This window comes from Mesoplodon bidens, assembly GCF_964165515.1.
Source record: "Mesoplodon bidens genome assembly, chromosome: 7".
Taxonomy (NCBI): Eukaryota; Metazoa; Chordata; class Mammalia; order Artiodactyla; family Ziphiidae; genus Mesoplodon; species Mesoplodon bidens.
This window is the reverse complement of record NC_138164.1, coordinates 31510320-31532122: the sequence shown is the minus strand read 5'-3', so window position 1 is coordinate 31532122 and position 21803 is coordinate 31510320. Positions and strand designations below refer to the sequence as shown.

Below are 21803 nucleotides of genomic sequence, written 5' to 3'. Positions count from 1 at the left end.
CTGAAATAAGTCAACAGGTAGGAGTAGAGAAGGTAGAGTGCATCAGAGAAATGTTTAAAGAGTAAAATCAAAGAAATCTGGCAAATGGTAGTACATAGGTAGGAGAAAGAGGGAGTCAAATAGATCTTTCAGTTTTTTTACTTGAATGGTGGGTGATGATAACAGCATTACTGAGACAAAATAAAGGAGGAGAAACAGCCTAGAGAAAAAATAGTAATTTTTGGACCTGTTTGAGGGACTGATGGAATATCCATATACATATGAATTAGAGGTATGAGGAGTTATTGGAGCAAAAGATATAAAATTTAATTTATGTGTACCTGAAACAATAAAAGTGAATGAAATATTTCATTAAAGGTATAAAGAAAAACAAGTGTTTTGGTAGGAACCTCAAGCACTTTCTGTACAGCTTTTTAAATAGTGTCTATTCCTTCAAAAACTCTCACTGAAGTCCACTTACAAATGGCCTATTTCAAAAGAGAAACCAAAGCAAAACTTAATTCCTTAGATCTCAAGGGCAAAAGAAGTTTATTTCCTGATTCAGTTAACTACCTCAAGGCAGGTAGCAGAAAAGGCTATCTATCTTCTCTCCATACGTTCCAGATAGTCCCGACTTCATGTGAATAGTAGGAAGACTGCTATTCCCTTCCTAGAAATTCTTAGTCTCAGATGAACCAAAAACAACCCTAGCACATATTCATAAATAATGGTACCATAGCAGATATTTGCCCCTTTTTTGGGGGGAGGGTGACTTTTCAGTGTTTCACTTTCTCCCCTGCCTCCTTCTCTCCCTCCCTTTTTTCCTCTATGCAAATAGAGTTTCCCATTGATTGTAGTTTTGTGAGAGCAAGTACCCAACTTTCCCATCAAGGAAGTTGGCTAAGGCCTCTTTCCCTGGGCTTGTGATCTAGGTTTGATCTGTGGAACACCTACTACCTGGACTTTGAAGCAAAAAATAGTAAAACAAAGATTAACATATGGTTAGGCTTTACTTGTGATGGTGGTAGTGCCTAACGACAGTGGGATCCAGTGGGGACATTTGTGATTTGTTAATTGGCCCTCCAGAGATGCCTTGGTTTCTGCCTACTCTCCAGACTTGTCCTCTAGCTTCTATTCAGTGAACCCCTGATGTCTTTTCAGAAAATTCATTTTTTCTTTTTGTTTTTTGTGAAGCTCAACTGTTTTTTTGTGGGGGGGGTTGTAGTTGTTTTACAATGTTGTGTTAGTTTCTACACAACATTCGCTGTTAGTACAGCGAAGTGGAGTTCCCTGTGTGCTATACAGCAGGTTCTTATTAGTTATCTATTTTATACATATTAGTATATATATGTCAGTCCCAATCTCCCAATTCATCCTTGTTTTGTTTTTGATAGCCAGAGGTATTTTGTTTTTGTTTTTTAAAATTAATAGAGTTGGTGTTTATTGCTTACATCCTGATTTATTCAGGTGTAGAAAGACTCCCTAAATAACTAGCCAAGAAAAATTTGGCATGCAATTTTCATAATTCTCTTTTTATTTTCATATGTCATATATGCATCTTGAAGTTCATGTTTATATATTTAACTTCTCTGGTTTTTTTAAAAAAATTATGAGTCAGCCAATACAATAGATCTAATACAGAAATGCCACTTGTAAACTGAATATTTTATAGTAATAGTAATTAGTTCTTCCACCAAGTTTAGGATCATTTGATAAGAAATAAATAAACTTTGCTAATTTTTGCAAAGCAAGACACCCTCAAGGGAGGCACATATAGACTTGGTCTATTTTTAGTATATTATAATATAAAAGCAAATCTTGCTGAAATAACTTAAAACTTATGAAATTACCAATATTTATAGCAGAAAGTATATTCTTTCTATTTAACAGAATGGAAAACAACTCAGAAAATAGCTTTATTTACTCCCCCTTTTAGAGGGCTTATCTGAGATAAATGTACAATGTTAAATTGACTTGAACATATTTGGTACAGAAGTGCAATTTTTTTTTTTACCATTAACTGTAATATCATTCATTACTTTATACTGAAACAAAGACGGGAACACTGAGATCAAATTCCCATTGATGATAATGATCAGGTAAACTCAGTACATTTGAGATGAGGATCAAAATGAAAACCTTCACACAGAGAAGTGATGGATGACCCGTAATTGTGTTCAACAAGTAGTAAAGAAAAATGCCCTTTCCTTTAAAGTGACTTGACTTGATAATTTGTCACAAGCTGTCCAATCCTTAATGCCTAAGAAAAAACTGAAAAGAAAGTGTACAGTAACACATGGCGTATATGACCTTCTAGGTTCTCCTGGCTTAATTCCAGAGTTTCAATAAAATATACAGGCTGTGCTCCTCTAAAAACTGTCTCATACTGAAATAGTTAATCTACAACAAGGGTAGAGCACTAACTACCTCAGCACCTTATGACACAAAGCATGAACTTTAAGGAACACAAAATAGCTTCAGCACAATAAATGTAATCACCAACATAAGTTTGAAGACATTATGAATAAGGACTTGATGGGTAATGATTTAAGGTAGCATAGTTCTTTCATACCAATTCCAAAATTTAAATTTCTATAAATATTCTTTAAGCACCTGTTTGAGATGAAGCATTATATCTGCAACTCAGCATAAGGATTAGAAAGATGCTGTTTCTGCCTTTAACACTTGTAGTCTGTGAGACAGACAGATAAGTAGAACATAATTACCACTCAAGCGTGACAGTGGTGTGGTTGACAAAGGCAAGGGTGAAGCACTCGGAGAGAAAAGGGGCCTTTGGCTTCATTCTGGGAAGGCGCAGGAAAATCTTTCTAGGGGAAGGTTGATTAGCATCCTGAAGGCTAGTTAGGGACTAGCCAGGGAAGATGTAGGAGAAAAGAAGGGCCTCCAGGTAGGGAAAACAATATGGACGAAGAAAGGCAGGAAATCGAGCAAAGAGCTTTGTGGGAATTGAAGCTTAGAGGTGCTTGAAGTGGGAGAGTGAGAGAAAATGTGCAAACTCAGGAGGCAGATCACAGAAGGGCCTGGGGTACTAAGGCTAAGAAGTCTGGCTTTGTTCTGTAAAGGGAAGGGAATAACATAATTGATTATAATTGCCTTGCTGATGCTTTGATGATGATTCTGGTGACAGAATTGAGGATGGTTTGGGGGTAGTGTGAAACTGTGGTAGTAGTGTCAGTCAGGGGTCTACGACCGAAATCTAGGAAAAAATGACGAGGACCTAAACTAGCTCAAGGCAGTAGCACTGTAAATATCGTGGATAATGAATCATATCTATAATAAGCAGAGTTGACAGAATTTGATAACTAATTAGACAGGAGAAAAGTAAGCCAAGGGTTATAATCAAGATTCTGTCTGAGGTGCCATTTCAAGATACAGAAAAAGGCCTGAGGCTCACAGAGCAGAAGGTCATATTGGCTTGGAAGTTCATTCAGGTGGAAATGTGCAATAAGCAGTAGAAATATATTGTCCAGTAGTTCCGTAGAGGGTCTGGGTTGGTACTATGTAATTAGGAGTCATCGGAATATAGTGGTAGTTGAAAACAAGGCCATGAGTGAGCACATCCCGCCTTGCAGACTGAGAAGCTACTGGAATATAAGATGGAACCAGGAAATGCTAAATTCATGGTGTGAGTGGCAGAACAAATCCACAAAGGAAACAGGAGATACGTAAATTGAGAGAAACATATCTGCCTGGAAGGCAAGTGATGAACACCAAAGGAAGAGTTTCGGTAAGACACGGTTACTTTGTCAATGGCCCCAGAGGCATGTGAAACATGTTAAGGGCTGCAAGTATTCATTTTATTTGATAAGTAAAACATTTTGGTGACATTGGCAATAGTAATGTCAGTGGAATAGGATATCAGAAAAATCATTTTTTAAAGTCTTCATAAAGTATTATCAAAGCCTGACTTTACTCTTAGAAGGCTAATCTCATTTCTTTTCTATCACTTTGTTGGGGAAAGTAATTTAATTTATTCATTTGATTTGGGGCGAGAGAAAAAAATCTTTTGTCACACATGCAATGGCTATCACTGACTCAAAAGATATTTTGGCATGCTTCAAAGGCAGAAAACCAGACAAAGGACTGTTCGAGTCCTCTGATATTGATGATTGCAAGTAGTCTGGCTAGCTGAGACCAAGAAGTAAGGTATGTTTAAAAATGTCAAAGCATTGACCTGAATAGATTTTTTTCACCAACTAAATAGAAGAATCAAGACAACGTTTATAAAAAGGAAATATTTCTCCCAAACATCTCTGTCACATCAATTCTGCTACAATGTATTAATACACAGGATGAAGAATATTTAAAGATGAAATTGGACTGGGAATGAGTACTCAATGATTTAACTTCCAAAGCCTACCCTGACTCAGCCCATAATGTATGCCTCTAAATTTACTTTCTGCCACTCTCCCCAATATAACTTTATTGCCAGTGGTTTCTTAATACTTGGATGATGAAACCCCCAGGAGGCCAGTAGTGTTTGAGAAACCATATGCACAAATGTATTTTTTCTCAATCAACAGCTATTAAAAGTTTTAATTACTATGCCGTGGGGGAAGGTATGATGACATTTTTTATGTTACTAAGGGACCTTCACACCTGAAAAGATTGAGAACCATTCTTATGCTGGTCTAATTCATTGTTCACCAAGCATACCTCATGACTTCCTTATTTTACACCACCAGCCACACTATTCCTTCTATCCAGAATGCTTTCTCGTCTTAATCACGATTTATCAGAGTCTCATTTCTCCTTCACGGTGTACTTTAACTGATACCTTGTCTCTGAATCCTTCTCTTGTCCCTGAAGCCAAAAATGTTCTTCTGTCCCCATTTTAAAACATCTGTTATCTTATGCCACTTTCACATACTTCTATAGTTGACCTTTGAACAACATGGGTTTGAACTGGGTCCACTCACCCAGGATTTTTTTCAATACTATAGTACTACATGATCCACAGTTGGCTGAATCTGTGGATGCAGAACTGGGCTCACTGTAAAGTTACATGTGGACTTTTGACTGCTTGGAGGATCAGTGTCCCTAGCTCCCACATTGTACTAGGGTCAACTGTATAGTTGTTTGGGTGTCTTATATTCCGTTGGATTGAATGTTCCTTAACAGAGGGAATATGCCTTGTTCATTTTTTAAATTTTGTAAATATTGTGTTGCTTCAAGTTTCAAATAAGAAAGCATTACCGACTGAAATTATAGCTAAATGTCAATGTGAAATCATTCATGTATAGGTACAATATGTCAAAGGCAATGTATCCTAAGAGATCACTTGTAAATGTACTGTCATGAGGCTAAAGTATCTTGCAAGTCTCCATTAAATAGAAACAAAGATATCTCTGAAATACTATGGGAACAATGTTAAATACAATGCAATTATTGTAACAGGTCTAAGATAAAAGAAGAGCATAGACAAAGATGAAATGAGAATCCCTGACCAGGCTACATAAATCCTCTCAGGGACCTGCAGATACATGCCTTGAGGCCCTCATGCATGCTGTCACCTTGGTAATGATTATCATTCTGCATCTGATCTTTTTATTCTCCTGAGAAATTTTTAATATTATCTTATTTCTTGGCAAAGTTAAAGGACATTGGTTTATTTGGATAAACACATATAATCTACAAGTTTTAGTTCTTGAGCAAACATTTATTATATACAGTATTTTAATTTCAAATTCCTACAGGTCTGCTATTCAAATGAGCTTAACCAGAGAACATATGATCCTGTGAAGAAGTGTTGTCCCTGTTTAGTTTAGGACCATGATTCCTTTCACCTAGATCTTCAAGGCAGATTTTTCTCCTTTTATGCTTCAGAGGGCCTGAAATCTGATCATAAGCTGACTTCCCAACTACACTTTCTTATTGTGAAAGAATTACCTGATCTACCTACATGTTTTCCTAGCAGCATCTTTTTTTTCACTGTAAATAAGTAAACTGACTACTAATAAGCTTCATTTAACCAAGGCCATCTTTCACAGACCAGTAACATGTGAGTGAATGGATAAAATAAGTTTCTCTTATGTATAAAACTGATGACCAGATGCTAGGATGTGCTGTACCAAAATGCATTCACACCATGTGCTCAGCCTTCTGGCTTCTCTTTCTAACACCACTGTTTAATTGTTAAGTCTTGCACACAGGAAGTATGCAACAGACATTTACTGAGTGAATCAAGTAAATAAAAACTGTACTCTGATTTAAAGTCAACTGAAAGTTTTTGAGTAGCTAATGATATACCAGATTACTTTGTATATATATATATATATATATATATATATATATATATATATATATATATATATATATATATATATATATATATATATATATATATATGTCCTTCAGAGTCCTTTCACAGAGGTTGATATAGTCACTCTAGTTCACTGATTATTTTCAGCATTCATTCGAGTTATTCCCAGAATTCACACCATGAAAATATGATTTGAAAGACCATGGACCACACAATACTTTAATAATCCTAATGTTTCCCTTATTATACAGTTAGTGAAAACAGTACATGTAATACTGGGGATGCCATCGTTCTTGTTTACTTACACACAAATTACATTTTGTAACATTAAAAATGTTGCCACCAAATACAATGTAAAAATTTTCTCTCACTCTTTTTGAGGGTGTGTGGGGATCAAAAATCTAGAGAGATAATAGTGTTTCAATTTAAGAAGCTCACTTAGCTTTTTTCCCAAAATGAATAAATTATAGTTGGAATTATGACTGGTTATTTTCTAACTTTGCCAATGACAGTAGAATCTTTTTAAACAATAGAGAACGTACAAAATGCAAACAAAAGAAATATAAACTATATCAATAAACATCAAAGAAATAACCTTTTCCAAATCATAGATAAACAGAAAAGTTTAAACACATAAACACTCATATTTTTAAACAGAAAATGTTCGCCAATGTTATTGTAATATTTTAATTTAATAAAGATCTATCAAATTTGATAACCACAGTAACTTAAAAAAAGACATTCAGAACTTTCCTAGTGGAAAAAAATATTACCTGTCCAAGGCTTTTCAGCAAGAATGAAGCTAATAAGAACCTGGGCACTGTGATTTTTGATTTTACTTTATCTTAGAATAGTGAATCTAATTAACTTTGCTCAACATGTATTTTTTAAAAGATTCAACAAACAGGAATCTATTTTTCTTTCTGTCTCATGTAACCTTGAATTTTCAATAACAATTCATCTATAGTATTTTAAACCTTTCAGGTAGAATAATAACTGAGAAATAATATTAAGGCAAATTGGGAAATGAATTCTTTTTTAAAAAGACTATTAAATTTACTTGGAGACTAAAATGGCATACTATGTTTAATTCTTGATCAGATGTTGGAAAAATAAACTGGTCTAAAGGAGTATAAGGATATTATTGGTGTGAAGAGAAAGTAACTTTGGAAAAGGACACAAAGATCAAAAATGTTCTATTTCTAATTATGGGATTAATGCTTCCACAAGTAATTACTACCCATGTATTCTCTTGGCTTTGCACTCTAAGGTTTAGCCAGGTGAGAACTGCACCCCTGTAAGCTCTTTCAACTGCTTGGCTCCTATGGAGCTGTGCTGAGAGAGCAAAAGTAGCTTATAAATAAAGTGACTGAAATCCTATCATGATGATATAATCCAAATTCTCACTGTCTAGGTATAAATTCGAGAAAATAGTGACTGGAGGTTTCTCTATGTCCAAATTATTTGTTTATGTTTAGGAATTTTATTTCTTAATTGACTTTAGATACTCTGCTATACTCAATACTATTTTGATTTGTTATATGAATAGGTACATTCAGTTTTATTTTCAACCATGTGAGGTTGGTTAAATTAGGATTTGGAATGAACTAGACATTTCTAAGAAGATGGTCAGTTTGTCTTTTTTCTGAACTATTATATTATCTTTGGTTTAACATATTGATTTATGCTAATCCTTAACTATTTCATTATGTAATTCTTGATTCATCAACAAGACTCAAAATGTTATCTATGTCTTTTGTATTTCCACAGCACACTGTAGGGTCCTAGACAAGTAGCATATAATATACGGTCCTAGATAAATATTTTGAACTGCTGAAACACATACTAAAACACCCTGTTTACACTATATTTAATTTATTGCACAGACTGTTTTATTTAACCACCCACTAGTAAAAAGCCATAGTAAAGTTTTTATTACATGCTATTATATACAAATAATTATTACCTGGCAGTAACTTAGACCACTTGACTACTGAAAGAAGTTGTCTCTCGCCTAGCTGATTCAGACTTGTCAGCAAAGAACTGGAGGTATCAGGTTTGGTGTTGTCGTGTCCTGCATAGACCACATCTGGTTCAATGCTCATGAGCAAGTTGATCAGTGGGGGGACCAACTGTAAGTCTTGATTTGGTGAAAAAGTGATTCTCTGGCTTAGGGCTTGGCTTTCATTTGGAATGCCCACCGGCTGTGAGAGAGCAACGGCATCTAGTGCTCTCATAACTCTAACTTTATTGAACTTTTTAAACTTTCGACCTACAGAGAAGGAAAAAAAAAAGAAAAGAAAGGAAGGTAATATAAATACATAGAAACTAAATATTCCAGCAGAGAATGATTTTTCTTAATTCTTAAAATTATAGCATTATAGGCTTTGGCATCTATCTCATAAAATGAGATACAATAAGTAAAAATGTTAGGTCTCAGACTTGGATTAAAGAATTAATTACACCAGCATTCACTGGGCTGATGGGTGTGGGTAATTACACCAGTATCCCATGCAAGGTTATGGAGCTTCGCAGTAACATGTAGAAAAGACAAATGGCTTTTAGCAGAAACCAAGCTCAGTGTTGGTCAATATTCTGACAGGACTGCCTTCCCAAAGTTAATGCTACAGACTACATAATTAAAACATAGTGTTTAGTAGATGTTGAATCTCCTTTTGAGTTTTATTCTTTTAAGAATCTGTTAAAAGATATGCATATACATATGCAAACCCCACAAAATCTTGTGCACAATTTCAGTGGGCTCGTGATCATTTGAAATTCCTTGAAATCAATACATGGACTATTATGAGATATAAGGACCCAAAGTTAAGAATCTAATTTCTAAATTAAGGAAGGAGAGAGTCTACATCTCGTGCTGGTCAGGCCACATTTGTATTTCTGGACAATTTCTAGAATTTCTATTTTGCTGAATTGTCGTGTGTTAGGAAGAAAAACAGTCTGACAGGGAGATGAGTAGAAATCTGCCTCATGAGGAGTGGTTGAAGGAGACCAAGATGTACAACTGGGCCACTGCTGGTTCCCAGGTGCCTTGGGGTGATCAGAGGGCAGGCTGGACTCCAGTTCCCACCTGCTCTATGACAGGCATGGGCTACTTAACAGTATCAAGTGTCTGTGCTGTTTAAGCCAGGAAAAAAGGCTAAGGAAGGCTTGATAATGCTTTGCAATCATCTGAGCAGAGACTGTAGTTTGCTGGACCTAATCCCTGTTCTGGCTCATAGACATGTTTTGTTTGGCTCACACAATTCTTCTCAGAGTTATGAAAGCATCTCTGAATTATCTGGGTGGCGACAATCTGTTAAAGCCAAGCTACAGCTGCTGCTTTTGAATGGGGCACAGACAGACACTCCAACACGTCCCTGTTCCCACCACAAACTGGTAGTAGGCCATTGGTCAATTTTCTTAAATCAGGTCACTCTGCCCAATTAAGATACCTGCCTGGTCTCTGCAAGCATTTGCCTTTGTGATTTCTGAGCTCAAGTACTGTCATAAAGAAAAAGGATTACACTTGTTCTATAAACCACCCCCCTCTAAAGTTGTGTTAGAATGGATAGGTGACAGAGAAAAAAATGCCAGGGGTCAATATATAGAAAGGATCCAGAAATGTTTAAGGAGATGGTTCAAACAAGTTTCCTGGGGAAAGAATGAGTTACCAGAGTGAAGGGAAGTAATATTTGTGGAGTATCTACTATATGTCAGGAATTTTATATATGTATCATTTATGCCTCACAACAAATAGGTATTATTAATTCCATTTGTAAATTGGGAAAATGAAGAGTCAAGAAGATGGCATGCCCAATGTTAGAGTGATAGAGCTTGGATTATGTAGACTCTGAAGTCCAAACTTTTTCTCAAACAATCTCTCTGACGTTTCAGGCAGGGACTTCATGGTCATTTGGTGGGATTCTGGAAAAGAGGTCTAGGCAAGAGATTGTGGGAAAGAGCACAAAGGTTGATTCCTTCCAATCCTAAAATACTGTGGTTAACAGAAAATAAGACATACATCCTATCAGCCCCTTCCCTCCCCAATAATAACTCCAAAATGGTTTTCTTTTTCATTTACTTTAACCCCTTTTCTCTTTTTTATGCCCTTTCAGTTCTGGTTTTATCAGGATTTGATTACACTATGAAACCATGGAATCTTACTGAAAACTAAAGCAAATGTTTTACATTTTGTTCAGTGTAAAAAGTCTTACACCCCAAATAAATTCCAATTTCCTAATATGCTGATTATATATAATGCAGTTTGAATTAATATAGAAATGTTCACATTTCTACTTGTGATCCAGTCTTTTCATGAGTCCCAGTGAAAAAAAGGGGGGACATGTGATAAAAGCAAAGTTGAAGGATGAATTACAATTGAACTAGATCATTTACATATCTATCTTATGTAATTTAACTTGCAGCTCAAGGGTTTGAACTAAACACTAGCATTTCCATTTTAAAGATGAGGAATAGGTTTATAGAAGCTAAGTAATTGGCCAAATTTATAGAGATAATAAATGCCAAAGCAGAGATATTAATCAAGGGTTAATTTATTTTATTCTTTCTTTTACTTACTCATAAAACACTGATTGAGTGGTTTCATGTACCAGGCACCGTTTAAGGTCCTGAAACTCTGAGTAATCAAACAAGGTATCTGCTTTCATGGGGCTTATATTCTGGTGGGGAGACAGAGAGGGCCCACAAACAAATAAAGAGTAAGATAATACCACACAATAGTATGCACTCTGAGTGAAACGTGTAATGTAACAGAGAGTGACTTGAGGGAACAGGACATTAAATAGAACGGTCAGGGAAAGACTATGGTCTTTCCACTAGACCACGCTGCTGCCCCTTCACATAGCCTTTATTTCTCTAAATCTGCAGGCTAATGACTCTTCTGGAGCTAATCAAGCAGTGTATGTCAAAGGAGAACTTTGCACACCAGGAGAATTAACTTAAAGAACCGAATAAATGTAAAGTATTATTAAGAGATGTTTTCCTAAAGTGCTAAATTGTTACAATCTTGCCACCTCTACCCTCCATCCCCTACAATGAATATGTTTGGTCTTCCCAAAATACATTTTAAGAGATGTAATAATTCTTCCATTTATCTACAGCTTATGAACATGTGACATGGGGGAAAAATGAACTTTGGGTTGGCCATATCTGGGTATGAATCCTATCATTTAGAAACATTATATCTGGAGTGGATTATTTTATTTATCCAAGTATCAGTTTACTCACCTATTAAACAGGGCATTTACCTCACAATATCACCATTAGCCTAGGTAAAATAATGTGTAAAAGTATGTGGTGCTTGGCATATAGCAGACACTCACTAATGTTAGCTGTGACTTTTGGAACTTGATTAGAAAGAATTGAGAGAGGAAGGGAAACTATAACTTCATTTAGTTCGCATTTTCTGATATTAAAAAGTGTTCCTAATCACTTATTTTCTCCTCCCTCCAAAACCCAAGCAAACAAACGAACGACAAAGGCTTCTATGGTCACATATGTTTAAGCAATGCTGTATTAGAAAAGTTAAAGTGATATCCTTACCTTACTTAGTACTGTATCTCAGAACCTTCAATACGTTGTATGGATTATGGATCTCTAAGAGAATAATATTAATATATAGTGTTTTCCAAGTATATCTGTCTTTTTCACTTGATGAAAAACCTGCTAGTATCTCATGAGATTAACAGTTTGGAAAACACTACTTTAGAATATTTTTCTCTATGAGGTTTGCATTTGAGATCAAGCCTATGATTTGGACCTCATTAGTTCCATTGTCTAGCATGCAGTCACTGATTTTTCTCTTAGCAAGTTACATAAAAAAACTAGCTGTTATTAAAAATACAGTTAAACTTAACTCCTCTTGACATTATATAAAATAGGAACTGTAAAGACACATGTACATCTGCACCAATCTTAATTTTAAATTGCCTTTGTTTCATCATAGAGTAAAATATAAAAAGTATTGTTTTCCTTTATTGCTACCACAACTGGCAACTTTAAGTTAAGGTCCAGAGCCCCAAAGAGGATGAAATAGATTAAAATTTAGATATATAATTTTTGTAACCACATACACATTTGTAGATACAAATCAGAGTCCCCAAGGGAAGATAATGTTAAGAGAAGAAGAGGGTTAATGAAAAAGTTCCCCTGTTCTTGACAGTGACCTTCAGAGAAGATACCACCTCTTTGTCAGCTTTGTATATTCTCTCCAGTGTCCGGCAGTGCCTCAATAAGTCTCTGCTGAATGAATGAAAGAATACATTATTATGTCTTTCTGTAGTTATTCTCTATTGCTGCATTTGTTTCCTTCAGAGCACACAGCCTCCTCCTCTGCTAGGCTAATTGCCCCATGAGGATAGGGGCCCGTTCTCTTTTATTTACCAGTGTAGATCTGAAGCTTTCCAAACCATCTATCATACAGTGGACTTGTATGATAAGGTCCTGAAACTACAGCTCTGAATAATCAAACAAGGTATCTGCTTTCATGGGGCTTATATTCTGGTGGGAAGACAGAGAGGGCCCACAAACAAATAAAGAGTAAGATAATACCACACAATATTTATTAATATTTGTTGAGCTATTGAAGTTATTATAAATATTAATAAATATTTGTTGAGCTATTGAAGTTATTATTTTGACTTAACATAGATCTTGAAAAAGGAATATCACAGGAAGAGTACTAAAAAGATACTGTGAACAGCAATGTGATTTCTTTTTTCTGATATGCTGGATTTTATATAAGGTAGTCTTTCAAAGAAATGATTCCTAGTCTTCATGTATAAAAATCACCTTTAAATAATATAACAAACAGATCTATAGAATCTTATATAATTGTTGATTGATTAACTAGATAATGGCAAAAAGTACTCAGAATTCAGTAAAAATTTAGAATGACTCTATTGCAATGTTACTCATGTACTTCTGAAAAATAACAGCACCTGGTGGTTTGGTAACCTAAGTAGAGACTAGGTGTGTGGGCCCAGTAACCACCTCCCACCACTATTCTACCACCCCGCTGCATGTATCTTCAGAAGCTTTCATTGTTTTGTGAGAAGGAGGGAAGACAGGTTCAGATGCAAGCGGTGGGCATGGGGGTATAAGAAAGAAGATGGGGAGAAGGACTTAATAGTTGTCTTTCATTCAACCTGATGGACATCATTTTGAAGATGGTATCAGATGCAGAGGAACTGATTTTTTGAGGCTTAGGGAAAGAGGAGATCCATCTGGAGAACATTTTCTTCGTAATCAATGTATAATATTGGTACGCCTATACTCTGCTTCCCTCCTGTTACAATGCATGAACTGCCTATGCTCTTACCATTTCAGCACTAAATCTTATTCCTTCTCACCTACTCAATGACTTTTCTCTGAAATCGTCTGCCCTCTTGTCTGCATCCTCTGATAGTCCCTCTTATGCACAATCCATCCTATGATGAGAAATTACTCTCTCTACCTCCTCTCCTCCCATTCTCCCTTGAACCCATTCCAGTCAGGTTTTTCTCCCTACTCCAATAAAATTGTTCTTGGCAAGGGCAACAATAATTTCCACTGGTCAAAATACAATGGTCAATACTCAGTACTTATCTTAATCAAACCATCAGTTGTACTTGACACAGTTCATCATTTCCTTCATCTATTCTCTTGGCTTCCACATAACTCACTCTTGTGGCCACTCCTTTAGTCTCTCAGGCTTGCTCTTTATATCTTCTTGACTTCTAAATCTTGGAGTTCCAGAGCTCAGTCCTCAGACTTCTCTTAGATAGCTACACTCTCTTTATAGGTGTTAGCATCTACTCTTATATCTTTAATGTCACATAGATATGGAATGATTACAAATTTATAACTCCTGCCTCAACTTTTTCTGGGAACTCTAGACTTAACTATCTAATTGTCTATTCAGTATCTCTACTTGTATGTCTAATAATACCCCCCAAAACTTAATATGTTTAAAACAAAACTTTGATACACTTGCCCCAAAACTGCAGCTTCCATCTTTTAACTTCATTTACACTCTTGCTCTGGACAAAAACTCTGGTGTCATCCTTGATACTTCACTTATTCTGTCACTTCATATCCAATTCATCAGCAAATCCTGGTGGATGCCATGAAATTATAACCCAAATCCAATCATTTCTCCTCATTTCCACTGCTTCCACCATAATTTAAGCCACCATGATCAGAGCTGTATTATTGCTACATGTGCTGGCTGATTTCCCAGCCTTCATCCTTGTACTTCCACAGTCTATTCACTACCCAGCTGAGTGAGCCTTTAAAAACTACAGATTATTTTACTCCTGGCTCAAGACTCTCAGTGACTAGTCAGCCTATTTAGAATGAAGTCCAAATTCTTTACCAAGCTCTACAAGGCCCAACATAATCTTGCACAGACAGTCTCTCTTACAGTCTCCCCAGCTCCATCCATAATGATGCCCATGTTCTTGGAACTTGTTGAATATGTTACTACCTCAGGCCTTTACTCTGTTTCCCTTGCCTGAAATGATCTTTCCCTAAATATTTGCAAGATTTGTTCTTCATTTCATTTCAATTTATGCCCAAATACCACTTTATCACATAGGCTGTTCTTTCTCATCCTATAATTAGATATTTGTAACATATATACCCAGAATATACAAAGAATTCTTATAAATAAAAAAAAAGACATGAAAAGACATTTTATAGAGGAAGAAAAATAGAAATAGGCAAGAAAATACAATTGATCTCATTAGTAACCAGAGAAATGCAAATTAAGACCACCATGAAATACAACCTATCCAGAATGGCAAAGACACACAAAAAGGAACTTTCATACAGAGCTGATATGGGGTGTGAACTGGTAAAACTACATTGAAAACAATTTGGCATTATCTAGTAAAGTCAAGATGAACATATATTATAATCAGGGCATACCTTGATTACAGAAACTCTTGCACATGAACACCAGGAGACATGTGCAAGAATGTTTATAGCTAAACTGTATGTAGTAGCCTTCAAAGTCAAAACAAACAAGAATATTGTTAAGAGACACATAGAAAATCAGAAAACCTAAGAATTATACAAGGGAATGAAGGACCCTAAATTCAAGCTAGAAGTTTCCTGGAAAAACTGAAAGAATATGACATTCAAACAACATGCAAAGAAAGGATAAAGTATTGCATAATTATTCTTACAGTATATATGACTGAATCTGAATGGATGATGTTCCTATGAGTAGGAATTTATCAGACAAGTGTTAAGAAATGTTCTTGAGAGAGAAGAGACATATTAGAAATGACAGCTTAAATATAGCCTAATAGTAAAAATTCTGAACTATTTTAGCAAAAAAACTGGAGAGGAGAGGGAAGACAGTTTCTGAACTTCTTTAGTATGTGTTAATAAAATTGGTGAAATGATCAGTCATAGTTACTGTTTAATTCTGATATAATAAAAGAGAAATATAGATTTAATTATGACATCAGGATGGGAATGTAAGCACTAGCAAAATGGAAAAGCAGAGTAAAACTTCCAATTTAACAAGGAGGACTGAATGGGGAAAATTAAATGAAAAGAAATATGACCAAGCCAGCAAAGTAAGAAAAGGGAAAAGAGGTAATAATGAGGAAGTATCACACACACTGAACCGAAAATGTGTTGGAAGAAATAAAAATTTTATATACTGATTATATCAACAAATATTAATGGACTAAATTTCCCTGTTGACATCAAAGAAGGTCAGCTTGGGTTACAAAATTCTGTTTGTAGTTTATGCGAGAAACACAATAAAAACATAGGAAAATAAGCTGAAAATTAAAAGATGAGAAAGGTGAACCAGGAAAATACAAAATGTGGCAAGCAGAGTAACAATATAATAACAGATAAAACAGAATTCAAGTCCAAAGATATTAAAATGAGACAAAGTAGGGATATTAAGAAAGGATAAAAGGTACTCTGCCCTCAAAGATGATATAAGTATATGCCTTTAATAGCAAACAACATAATAGTCAAATAATTAAAACAGAAAAATCCTCAAATAAGAAAAACTTGATAAAAACACAAAGTAGGAATACCTATATATTACTTTCAAATTTTGTATGTAAATAGGATAATTAATAAGCACAGATATAGAGAATTTAAAAAATAAAATATATACAGGGAATCCTTAATAAATTGTTAAAAAAATGAAAGCTTACTATATTCTTAAATATCATTAAAAATTAAATATTATCATTAAAAATATCAAAATTAAAAATCAGAATTAATTAATTAACTTGGCACTTCACACTTTTCTAATTAAGTCCTTGATCAAAGAGGAAATTAATGTAAAAGTTATTAATTGTCTAGACATTAACAAAAAGAAGACAACACTTCAAATCAAAACCCATGGGGACTTCCCTGGTGGTCCAGTGGTTGAGAATCTGTCTTGCAATGCAGGGGACGCTGGTTTGATCCCTTGTTGGGGAACTAATGCCACATGCCGCAGGGCAACTAAGCCCGCATGCCACAACTAGAGAGCCTTCATGCCACAACTAGACAGCCCGCATGCTGCAACTACAGAGCCCAAGCACTCTGGAGCCCACATGCCACAACTGGAGAGAAACCCGTGCACCACAAAGAAGCAAAGAGCCCGCGTGCCACAATGAAAAATCCTGCGTGCCATAACTAAGACATGACACAGCCAATAAATAAATAAATATTAAAAAAAAACATGGAATGCAGTCAAATATAAAAAAATATACACATAGGAGTATATAATTTGGTTGTGGAAAAAGACGGAAAGCAAATGAGATAAATAAGCATTCAGTTAAGACATTAATAATAAAGAAAAGGTCAAATAAACCATAAATAAAAGGAGAAAAATGTATCATACGATGTATCGTAAAGGAGATATAATTACATATACTAAAATAATTAGAAGAACAAGAAAAAAATATTAAGTGCAACTCTCCTGAAATAAATTTGATAATTCAGGTAATGGAGAGTTTTATACTAGAATATAAATTACTAAAATTGGCTCTGATACCAGTTTCACAGCCTAAGTCTTATCTTCTTTATCAACAAAAAAATTCTGATACCATCTTTAAGTAGAGGAAAAACTCAAAACCTTCCCTGTAGATTTTATGAAGCAACCTTAACCTTAAAGACATCATATTAGAAATAAAGATTAAACTGAATTATGATTATATAGCTAAAAATTCTAAATAAGCCATCAGCAAGTTGAATTCTGCAGAATTAAAAACAGAACCCTATACTATGTCTCAGTAGAGCTTGTTCTAAGAAAAGTATGGTTAAACATTGAATATATACCACCATAATTCATCATATCAGATCAAAGGGGAAAAAAATCACATGATTTTTATCACGAGATGATAAAAAGGCTGTGAAAGGCAGAACAATTGCTCCTCAAAGATGTCCAGGTTATAATCTCAGGAACCTGTAAATATGTTACATTGGATATCAAAGGAAAATTAAAGTTGCAGATGGAATTAAAGTTGCTAATCAGCTGACATTACACATAAGAGTATCCTGCATTACCGTGGTGGACCTAATGGAATCACAAGGGTACTTGTGGGAAGAGGGAAGCAAAAGATTCAGATTAAGAGAAATGGCATATTGACAAAGACTTGACTGTTGTTCACTTTGAACATCGATGGGAACTATGAACCAAAGAATTTGGGCAGCCTCTAAAGCTGGAAAATGCCAGGATATGGATTTTTCCCTGGAGCCTCCAAAAGGATGCAGTCCTGCTGACACCTTGATTTTAGTCCATTGGGACCTTGACTTCTAGAATTGTAAGATAATAAATTTGTGTTGTTTTAAGACACTAAATTTGTGTAATTTATTACAGCAGCAGTAGGAAACTAATGTAAAGGCTTTTCGTTAATTCCACAGTCAGGAATTTCCTGGTGGTCCAGTGGTCAGGACTACCCGCTTCCACTGCAGGGGGCACAGGTTCGATCCCTGGTCAGGGAACTAAGATCCTGCAAGCCACATTAGGAGTCATCATTACTTTAGCAAACCTCAAAGCAAAATAAAGAGATAAAGATATAAAGACTTTATCAAAACCCAACAGCAAACATTATATTAATAATGAAATACTTTATTTTCAGATAAAATGACTATATATCTAGAAAACTCAAAGGATTACTAATAACCTATCCATGTATTGGGATAATTTAGTTACATGGCTAGAAAGAACATAAGTTTATAAAAATCACTAGGTTTACCACTTCTAATAATTACCACTTGAAAAATAGAAGATATTCTACCACAACATATATGAAATTTATAAAATACTCAAGAATATATTGAAGAAAAGCATGGGACCTGTATTAAAACTGTAAAATGCTGTCACAGGACACAAAACAAAAATTTGAATTAAGGAAAAGACATATGTTCCTGAATTGGAAACCTTAAAGTGTCAATCCTGCTCAAATTAATACATAACTTTTATACTGTTTCAATCAGAATCCAATGTTTTTTGGAATTAGAATCGATAGTTTTACTGTTCATTGAGAAGAATAAATGTGTGTTAGAGTAGCCAAGAGAATTTTGTTAAAAGAGAAACTGTGATTTTAATATATGCCATGCTATGTATTAAAATTTATAATAATATTACCATAATCCAAACATGATATTAAACCAAAATATTGAATTATTAATAGTTTATTGGAATGAATATATGGATCAACAGAATAGAATGCAGAACCCAGGAACATTTACAAAATCCATGTAGTACACCTTAATGTAAGTTAAAAGTGGTGGGTGAGAGGCACTTCACTTGGCACATGTGAAGGCTACAGGGAAAGCAAAGAACATAAGTCCTTAAGTCCATATTCATAATAGAAAGGTAAAAGGATGGCATGGAATAAGGACCGTGTGGTCACACCAACTACTTTTACCCCATGACCTGGTCTTCTAAATTTGAAGACCAGACAAGAGGTAGAGGAGAGAGAAGTAATGGAAAACTGGGAATTATTTTGGAGTTACTGATCATATTTGACTGAGCAGAGACAAATGTACACTTACCATAACATCTTCAAACCTGCTTCCCTGTTTTATTTTTCTTCTTTACATTTATCATCTTCTATCAGGCTACAGTATTTTATGTTATATAATTATTTTGGTAATTACGTCTGTCCTCAACGAAAACATAAGCTCCTTGATGATAGCACAGTCCCTTGTATATAGTAATACTCAATCATTCTGTTGAATAATAATTGCACAGCAACAAAAAAACTTTTTTGCCACAAAGGCTTGAACAATAATCTGGCTTCCTGCAATATTACTTCCACTTCTTGAATAATAGGAATAAATCTAAGTGGAATTTCCCTTTAGTAAAAGACATAATCTAGTGCAGAAGGTCTAGTATATTACATAGTGAATGTCTGGGTTCACAAATGCCTGCAAGCCAGCTGTGGACACCTTTCAAAGTTACATTTATGTCCCCAACCACTGTTTCCCTCTTTCCATACCAAATCAAATAGCTGAGATTTCATGTCTTCTAGCTCAAATTATAAAGGGATAATCAAACAAGGAAGGAAGATGAGGGGAACCAGATAACAATTACTAAGTCCAATAGCAGGCCAAGATAGAATTATATAGACTTAAATGTGTAGTAAGTAGTAGGCATATTGTACAGAATTTAAGCAAAAATATTTTTAGAAATGATAAAAAGAGAATGTAAAATAAAAAATCAGATGAATACAAATTAGAGTAAGAATTGTTGTAGGAAATGGCCTGAAGCAATCCTTTCAACTGTATTTCAAAGATAAAGTGGCATCTAAGTTTCAAGAAATCAAAGAAGAGAAACACAACATTAAATAAAAGATGAAATAAATTACAAAAAAGAATAAGATAAAATGGGAGGTGGCAGAAAAAAAATTTTAAATAAAGAAAATTAATATACAAAAATATGTTTCATTTTTACACACTAACAAGAAACTATCAGAAACAGAAACTAAGGAAACAATCTGATTTACCATAGCATCAAAAAGAATGAAATACCTAGGAAAAAACCTACCTAAGGAAGTAAAAGACCTGTACTCAGAAAACTATAAAACACTGATGAAAGAAATTGATGATGACACAAACAGATGGAAAGATATACCATGTTCTTGGGTTAGAAGCATTAATATTGTTAAAAGGACCATACTACCCAAGGTAATCTACAGATTCAATGCAATCCCTATCAAAATGTCAATGGCATTTTTCACAGAACTAGAAGATATTTTAAAAATTTGTATGGAAACACAAAAGACCCCAAATAGCCAAAACAATCTTGAGAAAGAACAGAGCTGGAAGAATCATGCTCCCTGAGTTTAGACTACACTACAAATATACAATAATCAAAACAGCATGGTACTGGCACAAAAAAAGACACAGAGATCAATGGAATAGAATAGAGAGCCCAGAAATAAACCCACGCAATTTGGTCAATTAATCTATGACAAAGGAGGCAAGAGTATACAATGGAGAAAATACACTCACTTCAATAAGTGGTGCTGGGAAAACTGGACACCTACATCTAAAAGAATTAAATTAGAACATTCTCTAACACCATATACAAAAATAAACTCAAAATGGATTAAAGACCTAAATGTTAGACCAGAAACCCTAAAACTCATGAGAAAACATAGGCAGAACACTCTTGGACAAAAATCATAGCAATATTTTTTGGATCTGTCTCCTAAAGCAAAGGAAATAAAAGCAAAAATAAACAAATGGGACCTAATTAAACTTAAAAGCTTTTGCACAGCAAAGGAAACCATAAACCAAATGAAAAGACAACCAACTGAACAGGAGAAAATATGTGCAAATGATTTGACTGATAAGGGGTTAATATCCAACATATATAAACAGCTTATACAACTCATCATCAAAAACAAACAACCCCATTAAGAAATGGACAGAATAACTGAATAGACATTTTTCCAAAGAGGAAACACAGATGTACAATAGGAACATAAAAAGATGCTCAACATCGCTAATCATTGTAGTAATACAAATCAAAACCACAATGAGGTATCATCTCAAATCTGTCAGAATGGCTATCAACAAACAGAACACAAGTAACAAATTCTGGCAAGGATGTGGAGAAAAGGGAACCCTTGTACACTCTTGGTGGGGATGTAAATTGGTGCAGCCACTGTGGAAAACAGTATGAACTTCTCTCAAAAAACTAAAAATAGAACTACCATATGACCCAGCAATTCCACTCCTGAGTATATATCTGAAAAAAATCCCAACAAAACACTAATTTGAAAGGGTACATGCACCCTAATGTTCATAGCAGCATTACTTATAATTGCCAAGATATGAAAGCAACTTAAGTGCCCATCAACAAATGAATGGATTAAAAAGATGTGGTATATATATACAATGGAATATTACTCAGTCATAAAAAATGAAATATTGTCATTTGCAGCAACATGGATGGACTTGGAGGGTATCATACTAAGTGAAATAAGTCATAGAAAGACAAATACTGCATGATATCACTTATATGTGGAATCTAAAAAATACAACAAACTAGTGAATATGGCAA

The 21803-nt window shown here is 34.7% G+C and overlaps 1 protein-coding gene across 2 annotated transcripts in view; it reads right to left on the bottom strand.

The window, feature by feature from the left end:
- Positions 1-21803, bottom strand: part of PGR (progesterone receptor) — a gene marked incomplete at its 5' end in the record, with an annotated part of 105918 nt that overhangs the window by 19565 nt on the left and 64550 nt on the right. Inside the window, one exon of one of the 2 annotated variants that reach the window (XM_081240798.1) lies at positions 8229-8534. The exons of the other annotated variant lie outside the window; for it this stretch is intronic. Coding sequence (XP_081096924.1) covers positions 8229-8534 — 306 coding nt within the window. The remainder of the gene's footprint in view (positions 1-8228; positions 8535-21803) is intronic. 2 annotated transcript variants of the gene reach the window in all.